At 39.8% G+C, this 20,083-nt stretch overlaps 1 protein-coding gene across 3 annotated transcripts in view; it reads left to right on the plus strand.

The window, feature by feature from the left end:
* LOC122761912 (nuclear receptor subfamily 6 group A member 1-A-like) overlaps positions 1-12,752 on the plus strand; it is a 78,642-nt gene extending 65,890 nt beyond the window's left edge. For all 3 annotated transcript variants that reach the window (XM_044017095.1, XM_044017096.1, XM_044017097.1), the window contains 8 exons: positions 6,561-6,791; positions 7,587-7,642; positions 8,269-8,429; positions 9,203-9,433; positions 9,822-10,076; positions 12,033-12,154; positions 12,237-12,389; positions 12,581-12,752. In XM_044017095.1, the coding sequence (XP_043873030.1) occupies positions 6,561-6,791; positions 7,587-7,642; positions 8,269-8,429; positions 9,203-9,433; positions 9,822-10,076; positions 12,033-12,154; positions 12,237-12,389; positions 12,581-12,711 (1,340 nt within the window). In that variant the 3' untranslated portion in view covers positions 12,712-12,752. The remainder of the gene's footprint in view (positions 1-6,560; positions 6,792-7,586; positions 7,643-8,268; positions 8,430-9,202; positions 9,434-9,821; positions 10,077-12,032; positions 12,155-12,236; positions 12,390-12,580) is intronic.
* Positions 12,753-20,083: the final 7,331 nt, after the last annotated feature.

Raw genomic sequence — 20,083 nt, forward strand, 5'->3', positions numbered from 1 at the left:
TCTCTGTTCTCAGCATGATGCTGCTCAGAGCGGGGGTCCAGAGAGATGGTGAAACCTGGGGAACGTCAGGCAGCACTCATCCTTAAGATCTCCTCCGGGTGCCATGACAGAAGTATTCAGTCACAGAGAGAACATTCATAACATTTAAAGTAGTGAGCAACAAGAGTGTCGCTGACCGCCGCTTTAAATGCTCCACTCGCATTTCCTGCTTTACGTTTAAATTTGGAATGAAACCCAGGCTGACCCCGGAGAAACAATGCAGCCTTTAATGGGTCCTTGGGGGTGTGTGTGTGTGTGTGTGTGCATGTGTGTGTGTAATGAAACAAAGAGAGGGTGGAGTTCAAGATGAAGTCGTGCTTTATTTATTTATTTATCCAACTCATCACCTCAGTAGTGTGTCAGCTCATCTGTACAAGGATACAGTCACACAATGGATGTGTTTATGTATTATTCTTAACTTATTCAGTGAATTTCCAAATAATCTTTCTTCATTGGATGAAGATGTTTACACATTCAACTTAATGTAAGCTAAATGAAGTCAAAACATGAACAAGTCACTTTTACTCTGCTGTTCTTCCATTGAAACACTGTAAATGCAAGTTAACAGTTAAATTGCCCAATTATTTATTTTTGTCAGATTAAAACACCCACTGAGTCCAAACTTCACTTTTAACAAAGGCTCTCTGTTTGAAGCAGTGAAGCCTGCCCAGATAACAGTGATGACGATATCATCACTGTCGCTTTGTCAGGCTTGATAAAGCTGCTTCAGAGCCACTGAGGAACCTCGGCTTCAGCTTCATGTTGATTCGCCTGAAATCACAACACCATTCATGTACATCATGTGTTACTGTAACCAGGGAAGGACGTGTGTTTTCTTAGTTTGCTTCTTTTCCACACACTGGTCCACTCCTCAGTGACGTGAAAGCTCTGCCATCAGCTGTGAACAAAACTTTCTAAAGTTACTTTCAACTATTGTTGTTTCTTTTTGATAGAACTTCTGGAAACTATGCAAAATGTAGAGGAGGAAATAATTGCTTCCCGTTTGCACCAGCGAGCACATAAGCAGTGTACCCAAACATGATATATACATGTGTGTGTAGGTGTGTTACTATGGACACAGATTGCTTTTATGGAATGAAAATATATTGGTGTGGATGCAGCAAAAATAAGAATGTGCTTCCTGTTTACACTGTGGCACATGTGACATGTGAAGTCGTACACTGTATTATTTCATGTCACTCCTAATATGGAGCTGAAATGCTCCTCTAGTCCTGGATTGTAGTCCAGATGAAGCCTGTGATGGTTTTCACGTTTGATTTCTTTGTTATCGATTTTGTAATGAAAAGTTTTTTCATTCTTCTGTTGTTCATAGCAAGTGGTTCAATATACTTAAGTATTCCTATTGTCTGCTGCAATTATGCACTGTATTGCTTTATGCTTTGCTCTTTTATCAGTGTGGTTCTGAACAGCACTTTGGTCAATGAAGCTTGGTGTAAACATATTTGACTCGAGTCATTTCATTTAGGAGGTCGTGTGATCACAGTTTGACAAATCAGCCCTGAAAGCATTCCATGTTGTTGGGATGTGACCTCTCCTATTTATTATCTAACAGACTCATCCGGAGTGGTCATCCAGGTTCATCATGAAAGGAAGAAGCAGCCAAGTAGCTATGTGTGATAATGAAGTGTCATCTCACCCAAAATCACAAAGGAAAATCGAACAAATTCAGTAGATGTGTGGTTAAAAACTACACATGCTCCAGTTAGTGATAATAATCCGACAGTTTGAAAGTTTAAAGTGTGGATTTTCCACAGAAACTGCTTCAGTATTTCTGTGAAGTTAGTGAATGTACCCTTTCTCTCTCTTTTTTTATTTTTTTATCTTTCTATTTCAATCCACTTTCATTGCATTGGCATGGCAACAGAACATATACAGTAGAACATGTGAGTGTACTGTATGTCCACCCATCCTCCCAGAAACTCCAAGCTCCTGGAGACGGGATTCTTTACAGTGTGAGATCCCAAAGGACATGTCATGAATATTTAACTGTTACCCCACAGACAGGACGAGGCGGAGTCATAGGACGCGACACGCTGAGATCAAGTGTGGGTGAAGGTGTGAATCGGCCAGTTTATATGGTGGCCATGCACTTGAAAGACAGGGTGATAGATTTGGCAAATCAGCCCGAGTGAGGGCAGCTCGTGGCTATTGTGTTTTTTTCCTGACCGTAGGAAGTCGGGGGCTTTCACTGAAATATATGGTTTTAATGTCTGCTCTGACAAATGGTTGAGTGAGGAGGTGAGGATCCATACTGTCATCAATTTGATCCTCCACATGTTTTATGATGCCAGAGACTGTTACAGTGTTACTGTGATCACAACAGGAAAAACTTAAAATTTTCAGTCTCTCACTGCTCTGTGTAAAGCTGGGGGATTTTGTCATGATTTACTTTTTGATATCACTTGATGTCGATATCTTAATAGAAATCAAATCAATATTTCTGGGTGACATGCCCTTTAAATGTCAAAATATGTTGAGGTTATATAGGTGTACAAGGAGAGTGACAATGCACCGTGAATACTCTCTAAAATAAAATATCCACTGTTTATGATCTGTATTACTTGATCTTAAAATATGGTTATTTCGTTTCAGGTAATTCCTATTTCTTTACCTTTTTACTGTTTATTGAAGGCTATTTACATGTGTTAGAAATAATAAAATTTACTATAAATACAGTGTATCGCAAATAATTAGGCTTAAAATTAAAGAAGTATTATTTTGTTTATTTTTAAATATAATTTTGTTGATTCCACATATGTTTTAATGTACATATATATGTAAAACATTTAATATATTGCCCCCACATTGTTTCATTATATTGTGAATTGCAATATGTTTTTATATAATATCATGTCTATTAGTAAACTGCAGCTGATACATCCCACTGTCGGCCTCTGGTCTAAACTCCGGGTTTTTTAAATATTCTACTATTTTTTATGATTTTTTAGTAACACAAGTTCATCTGTTTCCTCTGTATGTGAGCATATCATCTGAACACTTACTGATAGTAGAGTAAGAACAGCATTTTGAGTTCAGAGCAGACAGCCTTGTTGCTACAGCAATTATTTACAATATACACAAGCATTATTATTTGTAAGGCAAAGTAAGATTGTCACTTAATGTGTGGGTTATTCTGGTCTTGATAGTTTGATTAGTGGTTTGCTTCATAAAGTGTCAGAAATGACACAAAGAAAACATTCAGAAGGTCTTTCAATAAGCTAAAACAAATATCAAAGACAATTGTTCAGTTTTTTAACAATAAATCAGTTTGTCTTTACGCTGGAATCAAAGAAACGTAAGACATGTTAATTATAATGGACCATCTTACACAGATCAGTCAGTGTTTCAAAATAATTAACTGCTTGTCTATGTTTAATTCCACAAACTATATTGTTACTATTACAGTATGTCGGTGTTAATCACCTTTAAGTTCACACACTGAAAGATAACTGTTACAGAGAGTCAACAGCATGTCAAGGACATGTCCATCCTCATGTCACAGTCGTGCAGAATGAAGCAGTGGAAGAGTGGAACTGTTAAAGTCCCAGGGCGGCGGCACAGCGTGACGTCCCATTGTTTGCGTACAGTGTGGCTGCCCCTGCAGATTCAGCAGGCAGCAAACTTAAACCCCACTGCATCATTTAAATGATAATCTCTCTCTCTCTCTCCGTGCTTTTTAGAAGTGCTCCATTCACCATTCATTATCTGGGAGAGGCTTTATGCCATGTGTGCACCCCCACCACCCCCCTCGGGTGGAGGCTTAAGTCTTTGCTCGGTCACATGCCTCTGATGCGCTGCTATCCTGATTCATATATTTACACACATACACACACACACAAATACAGAGCTAGAAGCACTGATGTGTTCGTAGAAGCTACAAATGACAAATGCTTTGTCACTTGGGCCGCACATTTTAGTGGAAGTCTGTTTTTGTACCATAAACGACATCAAATCCTCTGTAACACTGAGGTGGACAAATGTGTTCCTTCTTTTGATTGAATTCTGATTTTTCAGAGGTAGTTTCTCTCTGTGGACTTTGATTTGACAGCCTAACTCAACACCTCACCTTAACTATAACCAGTTAATGACTAAGCCTAACCTTAACTATAACCAGTTAACGACTAAACACCCAACCTTAACTATAACCAGTTAGTGACTAAGCCTAACCTTAACTATAACAGTTAACCCTAAACACTTAACTATAACCAGTTAGTTAACCTTAACTATAACCAGCTAAGCCTAACCTTAACTATAACCAGTTAACGACTAAACACCCAACCTTAACTATAACCAGTTAGTGACTAAGCCTAACCTTAACTATAACCAGTTAACGACTAAACACCCAACCTTAACTATAACCAGTTAATGACTAAGCCTAACCTTAACTATAACCAGCTAATGACTAAACCCCCACCCTCAACTATAACCAGGTAACGACTAAGCCTAACCTTAACTATAACCAGTTAACGCACAAACCCCAACCTTAACTATAACCAGTTAGTGACTAAGCCTAACCTTAACTATAACCAGTTAACTACTAAGCCTAACCTTAATTATAACCAGTTAATGACTAAGCCTAACCTTAACTATGACCAGTTAATGACTAAGCCTAACCAGTTAATGACTAAACCCCCAACCTTAACTATGACCAGTTAATGACTAAACCCCCAACCTTAACTATAACCAGTTAACGACTAAACACCCAACCTTAACTATAACCAGTTAATACTAAGCCTAACCTTAACTATAACCAGCTAATGACTAAACCCCAACCTCAACTATAACCAGTTAATGACTAAGCCTAACCTTAACTATAACCAGTTAATGACTAAACCCCAACCTTAACTACCCAGTTAATGACTAAGCCTAACCAGTTAATGACTAAACCCCCAACCTTAACTATGACCAGTTAATGACTAAACCCCCAACCTTAACTATAACCAGTTAACGACTAAGCCTAACCTTAACCATAACCAGTTAACGACTAAGCCTAACCGTAACCCCACCACAATCCAAAAATCTAAAATCAGTCCTAGTTCCTCAGACATTTGGTTTCTACATTTACATTTTGAAATGTTTTCAGCTGAAATGTCAGGATCTGTGACTTTTATATCAATTAAAGTGGAATAACAAACACATTCAGTACTGATTACTCTATCACGTTTCTTCTTGATTCATTGATTCATTCAGTGCTTTCCTCAGTATTGTCCACAGCCCACTGGCGGACGTTGGGGGTATTGCAGGTTTGCCTCGGACAAATGTAATCTTTGTTGTGGGGGGTAATTACAATATTTCATTTTGTTTTTACATTTTAATGATATAGGTTATGTTACCACTTTGTCCACAATGCTATTTACATTTTTTGAATTGATATTAAGACTGTAATTATGAATATTTTTCCAGTGCAAAAAACAACATTTATTTGGTTTTATACAATACTGCCTTTATATAAAGCTGGGCCATAATTCAGTAACAACATACAGTGTTTAATCATTATAGTATACTGTATATATATATATATATATATATATTATGGGAAATAATTCTTTTTGGCATTTTCTGTCCATAGTTTTTTAAAAACTTTCAATCATTTGTAAAAACTCAACTTTTAATGATCTGACATGTACAGTGATAATTATCAACATCGATGGATTAGAAAATGTTATATTGTGATAATGTATCGTCCAGCGTTAGCTATATTATTATTATCGTTATTATAGAGAAATATTACGAAGATTATATACAACAGTATAAAGCTTTATGTATGTATGTCCGTGTCTGTCTGTCTGTGTAATGATTCCTTTGCATACATGTCAAACAAAGACCAAACGTGTCCTTTAGTGAGACTTATTGTGAATGAGTGCACACACACCCACACAAAGGAAACCTGCTCCTCTGGCTCCATTATTGGCTTTTCAAAGCACACAATCCCAGAGGAGGGTAAAGGTCGTGTCTGTGTGTAGAGTGTGTGTTGCATTACACCGGAGTCTTACATTAATCAGGCATCCAGGTTAATCTCCAGACTCAGCAGGCAGCATTAACCTCAGACCCCGCCCCCCCACCACCACCATTTTTACTTTACAAAAGTTAGTTACAATTTGCGACTTCTCTTTGCCGAGAAACGACTTCATCGTTCACATTAATCCTTTAAAAGATACTGCTAGCATCTGATGGATAACAGTAAATTTGACCATGTACATTTTTTGACAGTGTGGTGTTCCTCGTCATGTGATATTAAACGTTGTTAAGAGAAAGGAGAGCATTTGTGCCTCCTTTCAACATAACAAGACGTCTCCACTCTCCATCCTGCACCCTGTTACACCTCCACTTTCAGAAAATGACAGTCGGAGCTTAAGCAGCCTTTGGATTAGCCAGCGCTTGGCTAGCACTTTAAGCCTCAAGCTCCAACATGAATTTAATTAAAAACTTGTGCCTTCAGCAAGGTTTTGATGTCCCAGTGTGAATTACTAAATCCGCCCCTTCCTGTTTTCCTTGTGTAGATGATCCAGCTGACCAGCGTACTTGCCTTATCTGTGGAGACCGTGCCACAGGTTTGCACTATGGCATCATCTCGTGTGAAGGCTGCAAGGGCTTCTTCAAGCGCAGCATCTGCAACAAGCGTGTGTACCGCTGCAGCCGCGACAAGAACTGCGAGATGTCACGCAAACAGCGCAACCGCTGCCAGTACTGCCGTCTGCTCAAGTGTCTGCAAATGGGGATGAACCGCAAAGGTAACGTATGGACACACGGGAACGGTGTCATCATGAGAACTCAGTAGTTAACTGACCTCAGTAGTCTGATTTATACAAACAGCACATTTTCATCCTTCAAAGTGAATACAAAGTGTGACCTACATCCTTCAGCAATTAGACACAATCATGACTCTATTATATAATGTATAATATTTTGCCCATAAGCGTTCACATTTTTGAAAAGCAGGGTGCAATCCTTGAAATCCTTCATTGCATTTTTGATACTGCTAAAGCTTTCATTTAAAAATCCCTTCAGATATATTATAAAGTTATATTCTCCTTTGTCAAACTAGGTTTTAATTGTATGTTAATGTCCGGTCTTGATGCTGAAATGCTGCTAAATGAGGCTACTGTGCATCAGGATCGTTCCAACAAATGATTTTTTATTTTATTAGTTGATTTCACAGTTTACTTAAAAATCATCAGACTTTTCTTTCTATATCTTTACATGACAGCAATTCAACAACAAGCTACATATGAAACTCTATTAGGTGCAAATCCATCAGCTCCACTAGTGGAATACTCAGAGGATCTGATCCATTTGTAGATGCTGCCCTCTGGTGGATGGAAATGAAACAACACCTCAGTTTGTTTGGATTCACACCTTAAACAGATTGACTGTCAGTGTTGAACAGGCAGAGGAGAAACGCTGTAGTTAAAGCATCCATGTTGAAAAGGTCCCGACATGGATGTGAAACAAAGCTCTGATTTTAGATAGAGCTGTGATGCTAATGTTGTCAGTGGACTCATTCTTTTGCCTTTTTTGTCCTGCAGCGATCAGGGAGGATGGAATGCCTGGAGGGAGGAACAAAAGCATCGGGCCTGTTCAGGTACATCACTGACCTGCTCCTCCTACTTTATACATATTGTCCTGACTCATTCCACACTTAGCTCGCTTACCATTTAGTGCACAAACCTATTCATTCAAATGAGCCAGAGTGCTGTAACGCTAACGAGTCTGAGTGCTGACCTTGTTATAGGATCAGAATAATTGTGTCAGTCTGATTATTGGCGCTATTCACCGCTGGCTTGATTTGACAGAACAAATGGTCAGGATAATGGGAGACACAAGGCTAAGTGCCACTGAGCCACTATTCAATTTAGTCCAATTTGAAAAATAAATAAAATAGGATGCAGAACCACTTGTAATGTACAGCTTTATTTCTGAATCCTAATGAAAAGGTCCTCTGCCATCGTTATGGAATGATTTGCTGTTTCAAGGTATCTATTGAATTAATAGAAATGTTAAATGAAAACCACCCTGCCACAAATGCAAGACATTTTTGGGAACGTTAATGGATTTCAGAATGGCTTTTTGTATTGTTGTTTTAGGTGTGTGTATCAAATACACACGCATACGACGCCTTCCTCTCACTCCATGTTTGATTGCATCTGCAGCCACACACAGAGTAAGCTTAAAGAAAAATCCTGTGTGTGTGTGTGTGTGTGTATTTAGATCACAGAAGAGGAGATAGAGCGGATCATGTCAGGACAGGAGTTTAAGGAGGACGCCCCAGACCACACCTGGGGTAACAACGGTGACAGCGACCACAGCTCCCCCAGCAACGGAGCCTCTGAGGGCAACCAGCCATCGCCTGCCTCCACTCTGTCATCCAAGTGAGTTGTTCATCTCATCCACTCAGCATTAGGCCCCATCACTGAGATAATGAGCTGTCCCTGACAGTCTAACACCTTGCTCCCCTCTCAGTCAGATTTCAGCTGAGGTATTCATCAGCCTGAAGTGAAGAATGCCTGAATATGCAGCTCCTCAGGCTCAGTAATGATAGAAACACAAAGAACTCGCAGCACTATCTCGCTGTTCTCACTATGGAGACGAGCGCATTGTCTATCTGCTCTCATCAAGGACAAATATTGTCTCGCTACTCACATGACACTATTTATTTTAGTTGAAATTTGTATAAACATAGGATTTATCTCAGCTGCCGTGCAGCACTTTAGCTTTTCAGAATTCATGGTTTATCAAATGAAATCTGAACAGAAATGAACAACAAAAATCCAAACGCTTGAGCAGTGTAGGCTTTGGTATGCGTTAACAAAAAATGAAGTGCAAAGTTTTGTCTACAAGTTTGGAAAGAAATGATTTTATTAAAGAGTTGAGAGATGCAGCACGGTGTCCTAGATAAAGGTTTAAGGTGAGAGGGTGGAAAAGAACGGTCTGTATGTTCAGCACAGAGATACAGAAACACAGGAAGCAGAGGAAAACTGGCACTCTGGATAAGATGGTGACAAATGTATTTGTCTTCTTCTTCTTCTTCTTCTTCCATCTTCTGCCTTAAGGGGTGTGTCCAACATAATCACTAACCTATTCCTTTAATATAAACAAAGGAAATTCAAAAAGTGTGTAACCTTTAACATCTCTGTGTTTGCAGCCGCTCTGTGGAAATGAATGGCTACACAGCGGCCCTCAGGGACCATTACATCAACACCTCCATGTCCACACACTACCAGCTCCTGCCTCACCTGTTCAGCTACGCCGCTCAGTCCGGCCTGCTGGCCCCGCAGCCCCGCAGCCTCTACCCACAGTCCCACCCACTGGTGCTGCAGCTGGTGGCGGCCGAAGACCTGGCCCCGCTGGCCACGCCCATGCTCATCGAGGACGGGTAAGAGACGATGCATTCAAAATAAGATACACATGCATGCTGTGTTGCAGTTCACCATAGGACCAGACTCTGACACATTGAATTAAGATTAACAAAAACTCACTAATTAAAAATGGTATCTTGTCATTGCAAAGCCTTTTCGGACTGGTTTGTAAACCGCTCACTCCCCCACACCAAAGTCCTCAGAGAAAATGACTATTTTTAACTTTCAGTGAGTTCAAATGTGTCATTTTATGACTTGTGTGTTTAAAAACCCTCTTTCAGATTGAATGAAATAATTATTGACTTTGGTGCAGGTGGTTGCATCACAGACAAGCAGCTCTTTATTTCCATCACAGGGTTGTTAAAACAGTCAATCTCACATTCTTTGTGTTTTTGTGCATCATAGCTACAAAGTGACACAGGTGGAGCTGTTCGCTCTGCTGTGTCGCCTGGCAGATGAGCTGCTCTTCCGCCAGATCTCCTGGATCAAGAAGCTGCCGTTCTTCTGCGAGCTCTCCATAGAGGACTACACCTGCCTGCTCAGCTCCACCTGGCAGGAGCTGATCCTGCTCTCCTGCCTGACTATCTACAGTGCCCAGATCTTTGGTGACCTGGCCGACATCACTGCCAAGTACACGCCGACTGATGATGAGCTGCAGGGGTGAGTGGCCTCAGAAATAAGAAGTTTCTGGAATCTCTAGTGTTCCTCAAGCTCTCCCTTCTTTCTGTTTTTTTTTTAAAAAATGAAAGAAGGTAGTTTACAATTAGTGGTTAATATGTGTAACTGCAAAAGGCAAAGCAAATCCAGTTAAGTTAACCCTTGAAGGTTCTGTGACGTGGATGACTGAGGCTCTCCCCAGACAAAGAGAGCTTTATACAGAATATGGGGGCTGGAGCAAGATATGATTGTGGATGTGTGGGGGAGTGTTTGTGGGAGTATTTCCCTTTTTTATTTCCTTTGGCAGATGTTTTTACTGGGAACACCAAAGGTGTGACTAAGCTTAATAAACCACATAACATTCAATGAAAGTGGGATTCAGTGTGGAGAACAATGTGAGGCCTTGAGGCAATAAGAGGAAAAACACAATATTTATTGTGTAGAAAAATTGAGGAATTGGTCAGATTAGACCAAACACTGGAGGAAGATAAAGAGACATGTCCACAAAAGTGGCTCTGGACGTTTGGACAGCAGGAACAGAGGTGTTTCAAAGGAGTTTGGGGGCCTTGGGTCCCCCTGCATCAAATCAAGTCCAACCCCCTCCCAGCCATTTAGAGTTCATGCATTCATAGTTTAGAAGTAGTAGTGCGTTCAAGTCTAGTTAATATCATTTAATGTTATATCTAGATTCATAAACTGTCAAGCTAATCTAATCCATGTCACAGTGCTGTCGTCAGACCTCTCTAATAAGTTCAGACCTCACAATGACCTCACAATCATTATGCAGTAATTCATACATAATAACACAGAGAGGAGGCAGGAGTAGTAGAAGGTAGAGTAGATAGAGACAGAGCAGTTTACTTTCTTCATTTGCAAAATCCCGGCAACTAGAGTAAGATTTAACAACAACTTGGTCAACCCTGTGGCAAGAAAGTCTGTGGATGTTTTGCGACGCTGCGTCAGGTGCATTCACAACATATGAATAAAAGCTCTGAAAAATAAATGTCTGAAAAATTTATAATAATTGGGTTTGGGCATTTTTTAGATTTTTTGATGTCTGACAGAAATAAGGATATTTACCATTACATGGGTTACAAACACTGAAATTGTCTATAAATAAAATCATTTGGCTGTATAATTTTGGCAATTACATGTATTTCTTTAACCAATATATATAATATTTAATTTATAACTAGGATAAGCAGTGTCCAAAATCTAAGGCCATTCATTTTTATAATACATTATATAGATATAAAACCAGTGTATTGCGCAGGCCTGTGTGTATTATCTCACTTGCAGCAGTCTTCCCTCTATTAAGTGTTGGAAATTCTCCAACTCCACATTTCACTGGATATCAGTAATGAAATTTTCTCTGTCTTGTACAAAGGCAGACGTTTTACTCTGAGAGGGTTTGATATTGTTGTTGGCCGGGGGCCAGGGAGGTTCGTGAATGGGAGGACTCGTCAGGACAGAGCTGTGGCTAGCACCGTCTGCCATGTGAAATACGTGTGCGTCTCGTTCTTCCATAGGGAAGCATGAGTGGGGGTCTGGTCCTGTGTAAATCACACCACAATTATCCGACCTCATGACACACATTCCCCTAATATACAGCACTGGTCACTATCTGATTTACAGTGGCCGCACTTAAGTTTGTGAGTGAGATTAAAGCTATGAAACTGTTTGATGAGTGGAATAAAACTTTAAGTTGGTTTTTCGGACTCTTTTAAAAAAAGCTGTGGGATCCGTTCGGTAAGCTCCTTCACAAAATCCCTCCCTCATTTCCGCCTTGTTCATTGAAGCGTAGAAGATGATAAAGTTGAAAGGGTTTTACTTCTTTTCCTCCTCCTCCTCTTCATCATAGTGGGTTTTCATATGAATATGTGTTTGTGAGCATCATTATTGTTAAACACTCCAGAGTCAGACCCAGTGCAATAATGTAACATGTGTCTTCTTCCTCAGCTTCAGTGAGGATGGCATGGAGGTCATGGAGAGGTTGATATATTTGTTCCGCAAGTTCCACCAACTGAAGATCAGTAATGAGGAGTACGCCTGTATGAAAGCCATCAACTTCCTCAACCAAGGTCACAAACAGCACCAGCTCCATTATTTCTGGATCCAATCACTTTTACGTGTTCCCCACATAACTCTCTCTCTACCATGCAGATATCAGAGGACTGTCCAACACCTCCCAGCTCGAGCAGCTGAACAAGCGCTACTGGTATGTGTGTCAGGACTACACGGAGTACAAGTACCCACACCAGCCCAAGCGCTTCCCTGAGATCATGATGTGTCTGCCGGAGATCCGCTGCATTGCAGGTAAGGCCTTGTCCTGTGTGGAAACAGAACTTTGCATATACAATGTTTTTCTTTGTCTTATTTAAAATGTTTTCTGCAAACAGCATGTTTTCAAGAAATGTCTCATAACAGCTTGAAAGTTGTAGCACTATGCTGCTGTAACGCTGCTACAGAAATACACTTACGTCTACACACTTCTGTGTTGTTTACAGGCAAGTTGGTGAATGTTCCTCTGGAGCAGCTCCCGCTATTGTTCAAAGCAGTCTTGCACTCCTGCAAATCCAGCCTGACCAGCTACAGGACTGGCCCGTTGCCCAGCATAACCACCTCTGCCGGAAACTAGGACCCAAACCCAAACCCCCCACGACCCCCGCCTGTTGGGGGTCGGGGACAGACTGGTCTCTTCTCTTATGAATGTGACAAGCAGCTAGTTAGTATTTTTTTTTGTAACTTTTTTTCCTTTCTATATTTATTACATGACAGAGCTGAATGTATGCTGATTTACACTGTGCACATGCTTCTGTACAAAACAAATGCTCGTAGATGCATTGGTCTTGGAGTTTACAAGTGTGTATCCAGTTTGCTCGATGTGTCAGTGTTGCCATTGTTAGAGCTAGACATATAAAAGAGTTTATTTTATTCAGACGGGGGCGGAGTAGATGCGTGGTGAGTGTTTTGAGACTACCTCAGGAAGATATTATGATGTTATGTATTGTCAGGTACCTTTTATTTGCTGTTTATATGAAGAGCGGCTCGGTCTAAAACCAAAAAGGTCCATGTGGATGCTTTGACATCTCAATCAGAGACTGAAGGAGCTGCGTGAATCAAAGATTGAAGAACAGTGTTTTGTTGCACTGAAAATGCAAAGATATTTAGAAAACGTGGGCTTTTTTTAATCTGCATGGACTCTCAGTCATCTTGTGAATGGGAGATGAGCTTGTCAGTTTAACATTCCATGAGTTAAGGTGACAATTGGATCGGTTTGATCTTCAATGAAAAACGGAGCATACGGGTAAGTTTTACAATCATAGACTGGGGATGTATAAGGCGTTATTGCAGGGGAAGGCAAGGGTAGCTAGGTTTGCTGTTTTACTTTTTATTGTTTTAGTTTAATTTTTTTGACCAAAGTGTTATGCAATGCTTTTTTCAAGCACCCACTGATGGGTACGGAAGCCGATAGCTTCACATGAAAAAAGATTTCTTATCAATGAAGGATCAGGATAAGAAATGAATCAATCTGTGTCAGAGGGGAGCACCCTCTGCTGGACAGAATGAGTATGTTTGCCAGGTTTCATTCTAAATGCTACTAAACATGCACACATTCTTATGCACACGTACTATATGCGTAATTCCCAGCCTTTGCTTTTTTGTCAACATGGTCTGGTCCACAAAACTGATGATTGGTTAACGTATTAGTCCGTGTAATGTTGAGTTTGTCAGGACATTCAGAGCATGCAAGGAATCACAAAAAGTATTTGTCCCATGAAGATCTAATAATTTCAGATCTTCATGAAATGTTTTCTTAAGTACAACCTGCACAAACTGGATCCACACTCGCATCCCATTGGTGAAAATCATCCACACTAAAGTTCTGTTGGCCAGGAGTTTAGACTCTTTCTAGGTCTTGTCAAGTCCAATCAAACATTTGCACAGACCCAAGACCAGGAGTAGTTTAAGATAAACCTGATGCTGATCTAAAGGGCAGGCCACAGTGTGGACCCAAGACCTGGTTCAGGTCTGATTCTCAGGGGGTTTGTTGTTACCAAAGATATGGTGGATTAAACCCAAGACTGAGTGTGATTGATGATGAATGGCAGCTAGTTTTAGAGGATTTAGATGACTTACCTGGGCTTTCATACCTTCTGTGACAGATAAGCACATTGTTAAAAAGAAAAAAAGACAAAAAAAGAAGAAGCCATAGAAAATGGTCTCTATTTTTGAAGTATCAGATGATCATTTCAAAACCACTTGAAGTGTCTTCTTGGTTTCTTCAAGTGTTTTTTTTAGCTGCTTCACGTGTAAGAACAATTTTTGAAATGCAGACAAAATGCAGTTCTCTCAACGACTCTCTTTTTTGCACACTGATGGTGAGGTACAGAGACCTTGACCTCGGCCATTGCCCACCCAGTGTGTTCCTCTCTCTCAGGTCCCTGCCGACCTGGATCTAAACAGGGTAAAGTGAGTGTTATGTATTGCATTCAGGAGTTTCCTCAGTGACCATTGCTGATGTACTTGTAGTATTAGTATTAGTAGGTTCCAGGACATTGTAGGTCCTCTGTAGAAACAAGTGTTTTTCTTTTTCCACTTTATTCCCCCCTGAAGCCCCCGCAACACTTCATCTAGTGAGAATGGGTGCAATTTGAAGGCCAGGCATGCAGAGTGGATTTTTTTTTGATAACGGGTGGAGCGAGAGGCGGCGGCTTCCATCCACCACTGTGTGCTGCCTTAATTACACCACCAATCCAATGCAATGTTTCTCTTTCAGGACTTTCAATTAGCCCCTTTTCCATCTTTGAATGTCTATACATTGTCATGTACCTTTGTAGTTATGTTTGAATTTGTGGTTGTTGTTTTTTTTGGTTGTTATTGTTTTTTCCTTTTTTTAAAAAGAAGATAGACCCTACCGTTTTCTAATGTTTCAATGGACTTTTGACTTTTTTGGACACAATTATTAACAACTCTTTCCCTTTTTTCCACGGTGGTTTATGGAAAAAAACAAAACCAAAGTATTACTCAGGCAACTGATGTCAGCCACATTTTATATCGAGACTGCTGACATTTTTACAACGTGATGTTTTGGTGCCATTGTTGGTTCTCAACTTACACCCATTGGCAGTGTTGTCAGAGCAGCTGTGGAGAAATGTCTCTCACTGCACACAGGAACATGTTCATCAAACAGATTTCCAATATTAAAGGGTCATTTTATCTAAAGTACAACAAAGACACTTGCGTACATTTTCTCAATCACCTATCGTAATAAGTGGGGATGGCATGACACCACTTTTTAGTGTCTGATACTGTTACCAGTCCGATATATTTCATCACTTGTGGCCATTTCAAGCTGTTTCGACTGTGTAAAAACATTTTTACAGTCTGTGCGATATAGAGCAATTTTGGTAGTAGATTCTGACCAGTATCGGACCCATTCTGATACTGAGAATTATATAAATAGGCTCAACCCTAGTAATGAGTCACCATGGAAGTTTCTGCTAAAGATATTTGAATTTTAACATTTTCAATTCTTCTTAAGACTGCTGCCGCAAATGATTTTTTTCACAATCGGTCAACAAATTAATTATTTTCTTGATATATCAAATGCTCTTTCCCAAACATCAAAATGATAATGTGCAAACTAAAGATATTCTATTTACTGTCATAGAGGAGCAACAAAAACACGACATAGTCACATTTAAGAAGCTAAAAATCACAGGACTTGTTTTTATTTTAGATTTTTGTAAAAGTGGTATTGTGACCCTTTAATTAACATACTCTCAGGGACTGACATTTTATGAAGTGGAAATCTGAGTGATGTGATGTTACGGTAATGGAGAAAAACCTGCTAAAATGTTCTTCCACTGCAGAAGAAAAAAGAAAAAGAAACTGTTCAGGGTGGCCAACAACAAAGTGGCTTCATCTTAGAGTAACTCCAGGAATGTAGTGAACATCACAGGCCGCTGAGATCTGACGGTGGAAGAGGATCTGAGGTGGGATTTTTTTTCCCTTTAATGTAGCAGCAAATGCTAATCACCATTCAAAAGAAGAAGAAAGCTACCTTACTGCCACACGTGCTGATGAAAGTGTTCTTTTTATTATTTTCTGTATTTGTGTTTTTTTGTTGTTGATGTTTTTATTTTGCAGACAAGGGATGTAATTTGCAATTTCTCTACTGAAACTACCTCTATTTGTCTTCAAGTTACTTTCAATTGGGTGATACTTTTTTTTCTTGTCTTATTTATTGGTTTCATTGCACCAATGTTCTGTTATGATGTGTCTCTTATTCTGCTCCCTATCTCTCAAGCTTTGGAAAGAAGCATTGTGATGCCTGTTTTTTTCTTCTTCTCCTTTTTCATATCCATCTCTGACTCACACTCGTCTGATGTTGTTGGCAGCTTTTATTTTCACATTCTCCTCTCCAGCTGTTACAACCACACCAAACACTCCTGTTTCAGGGATCCTCTTCTTTTTGATTTGATTTTTTTTATGTTGAATCGCTGTAGTGTCATCTTTTCTTTCACTTTCACCCTGTTGTCCATACCAAAGATGAAAGAATGTCAGTGACAATGTCAGTGTAGTGATTACGCATTCACATGATGCATTCCTACTGCAGTGAAGCGGTGCTTTATTTAGCTGCACTGACCTTTTTCGGAGTGTATCTTTGTTATCTTGTGACTGGTTGTTTGTTGTGTACACTATATTCACCACATCATGATGTGTGTGTGTGGGTATGTGTGAATGTGTGAGTGTATGTGCATTTTCTTTTCTTTTTTTTATCATGCTCCATGGTGTTCATTGGCATAGGCCTTTCAAGGTAACTTGAAGTGATAAGAATGAGACTGCTATCATATCTGACTCTATCCATGCTGCTTGTGATCGATTATCAATCATCGGAGAATGTGACTGTGGTCAAAATGACATTTTACATGCTTTCGCTTACCTGGCGACCCTGACACTGTGGCACATGACCACAGGCAGTGTCATCACTGGGGTTGGACTCCTATGGCCTTTTTTTAATAGAAGCTAACAGACGTATTAAGTGATGGATGTCATATAAATGACCTAAATACATTGGTCTATTTAATGCCTTTATTTTATGACTATTGTAGAGATCTGAGGAAACCTATCACACAGTTTTACAAGTAATGTAGTTTAGTTACCATCTTCAGTGGTTGATTCAGTTAATTTGTTCCCAAATATTTATCTATAATCTGGTCATCTGATGGGCACAGACTATGGGTCCCAAGTGGGTTTTGTGGCGGTCCCACCTGTGTTTGTTACTGAAACCATATGGAACCTGCCTCATTTGACCACTTCATGCCCATGCCCACTTTGTACCCGCTTAGTACCCAGGTAGCCTGGGAAGGGTACAAAGTGGCTATGGGCTAAAAGTGGGCAAACATGTGTGGAACCACCATGAAAACCAAAGACAAACCTGCTTGGGACCCATATTGGCAGCTTGAATATAACCCTCATAGGGCCCATGTGGACATTGTGCCTAGGAAGTCATAGAAATGCTTGGTCATTGACATTATAGCCAGGAAGAATAACCATTTAATAATCCACTGTTAATTAGCCGAAGCACCATGGAGTGGCTCATTAATCGCCATATGCGAACCCCAGTGCTGTGACACTGTTGTACAGGAGCACAACATGAGAAGACTTTGGGGAAGTGAAAGAGTAAAAAAAAATAAAAATCTTGATGTATCTCAGGGAAGAAATAGATTTACACACTGTCATCAGCTGTAATCAGACAGTTGAAATGCCTTTATGTTTTCCTCTTCAGAAATCTCTTGTCTGCTCTTGTTACTTTAACTACCTGTGAAGAATGTGACCCATTACGTGTTAAAAGCATGTTTAGAATGTTTTAGGACTTGAAACCAAATAAATGTGAATGTTATGCAACTATACACAGACTGACTCTTATTGTGGAACCTTGTGTGTCTACATTTGTATTGCATGATCATCTACTGCATTAGAATTAAAACAAAGGTTCAGTGTAGTAAATGGACATAATGTTTACATCACAGAAACACCAATCACAACATTTCTGTCTTTACTTGAATTTGAATTTCAAAAATAGCTGTTTTGAGATAAGAGATCCAGACAATGTGTGAGAAATGGAGAACACACTTCATTGTTGCTGTTGTGCCTTCCATGCGTAGTTGGAACTCCAAGGTCATGAGACACAGGAACCTCTTTGAAACTCACCAACCCCAACATGGGAGTCCAAGATGGCTGCCAACATATAAACACTGCTACGTTTACCTAATAGTACTTTTTGTACAGTTTGGTGCTTTTCCATAATACAGTTCTAGCACTACTCAGTCACAACACTTTAACACTTTTTTCACACTCAGGATATGAATATGACTTTTTATATGTCATTAACCTTGTCTCCTTCTCTCCCTAGTTTGTGTCCTTCCTTCCTTTCTTCCCTCTCTCTCTGTATTCTCATCTTGCAGGTTGCAGGATCCAGATCCAGTTTTCGAGGCTATCCATATCATACATATCGTCACCATTATTATTGTGCTATAATTAAGTCGATATCATTAACTGTATAAACTTGTAACTTGATACTGTTGTTGTGTATCTGCTCCTGGTCTCTCTCTCTCTTCTGTCTCTACCTTTCTCTACCTTTCTGTCCCCCACTTCTCTGCTGTCCCCCATTTTCCTTTCCCCCCAACCGGTCGAGGCAGATGACCGCACATCTCTGAGCCTGGTTCTGTCAGAGATTTCTTCCTGTTAAGAGGGAGTTTTTTCTCTCCACTGATGCCTAGTGTTTGCTCATTGTGTGATCTGTTGTGTTTCTCTGCTCTCCTTGATGTTGTCTATGTACAGTGTCTTGAGATAATGTATGTTATGATTTGGCGCTATACAAATAAAATGGAATTGAATTAAAAGAACCCATCAATCACAATAATAGTGGATCCAGCAAGAATAAGTCTTGTAAGCCTGAGCTTATGAGTTCAAACCCTGTGGCAATGCTAGTTTTCTTGAGTTCAATATTCAATGTAAACAGTCAAAAGCTGTAGGAAAACATGGAGACCTGTAGGAGCCGGTGGCTCAGTGGTTAAGAACACTGCTGTCAACTGCTCATATCATATATTTGTATCATAGAGTTTGTGGCAGTGTACCGTTGTCCTGGTCCACAAGGTGGCAGACTCAAATGTTCTTTATGGGTTTAAGCGTGTGAGAGAGAGTAAAAAAGAGGATGAATGAATGAAAGCTCTACTCACACTGCTTTAACATGGAATAAGATTAGAAGAAGGAATAAATTAACATAAGATGAGTGGATGTCATATGAGTATTTGGTCTCTAATGGGTCCCTGATTATAGACTGTTTTCCTCTATGTATTCACACATCCTCAATCATTTAATATCTGTTTTGCTTAGGACTTAGAATTCATGGGTTCTATGATTAAAAGACTTCTAAAGTCTAGGACAAAGCACATGAAGACAAATAGCTCATGTGATTAAGAGAAACAGTTCCTGGGGTCAGGGGTTCAAATCTGAGATGAAGTGAATTTCTAAATACAATGTTCCAAGCAAAGGGTAAATAGGTTTGGGAAAATGTGATGAAGAGTGTGGAGCATCAGCTAAGCTGGTTAGAGCACAGCCTAAAAAAGTCCAGATGTTAACGTGTTCAAATCGTTTATACATCCATGTTTAAGGTTCGACATCCAAAGTGAAAACTGAAAAGCAGCAAGAGCTTCTCAATGTGCTGGGGTTTCGTGGTGTGGTGGATTTATTCACAACTGCAAAGTTATTCCAGTCTGGGGCTGGCTGATTCAATTCCACCACGCGCAGTCAAAAAAGTCATAGTATAGTATGTTGTCCAAAGTCATAGTCATAGTGTATACTATAGTATAACTTTTTTGGACGACATACTATAGTATGCCTTTTTTGACTGATTTTGGACGACAAACTATACTATGTCTTTTTTGAAAGATTTTGGACGACATACTATCCTGTGACTTTTTGACAGATTTTGGACGACA

This window comes from Solea senegalensis, unplaced genomic scaffold (assembly GCF_019176455.1).
Source record: "Solea senegalensis isolate Sse05_10M unplaced genomic scaffold, IFAPA_SoseM_1 scf7180000015071, whole genome shotgun sequence".
NCBI classification, from domain to species: Eukaryota; Metazoa; Chordata; class Actinopteri; order Pleuronectiformes; family Soleidae; genus Solea; species Solea senegalensis.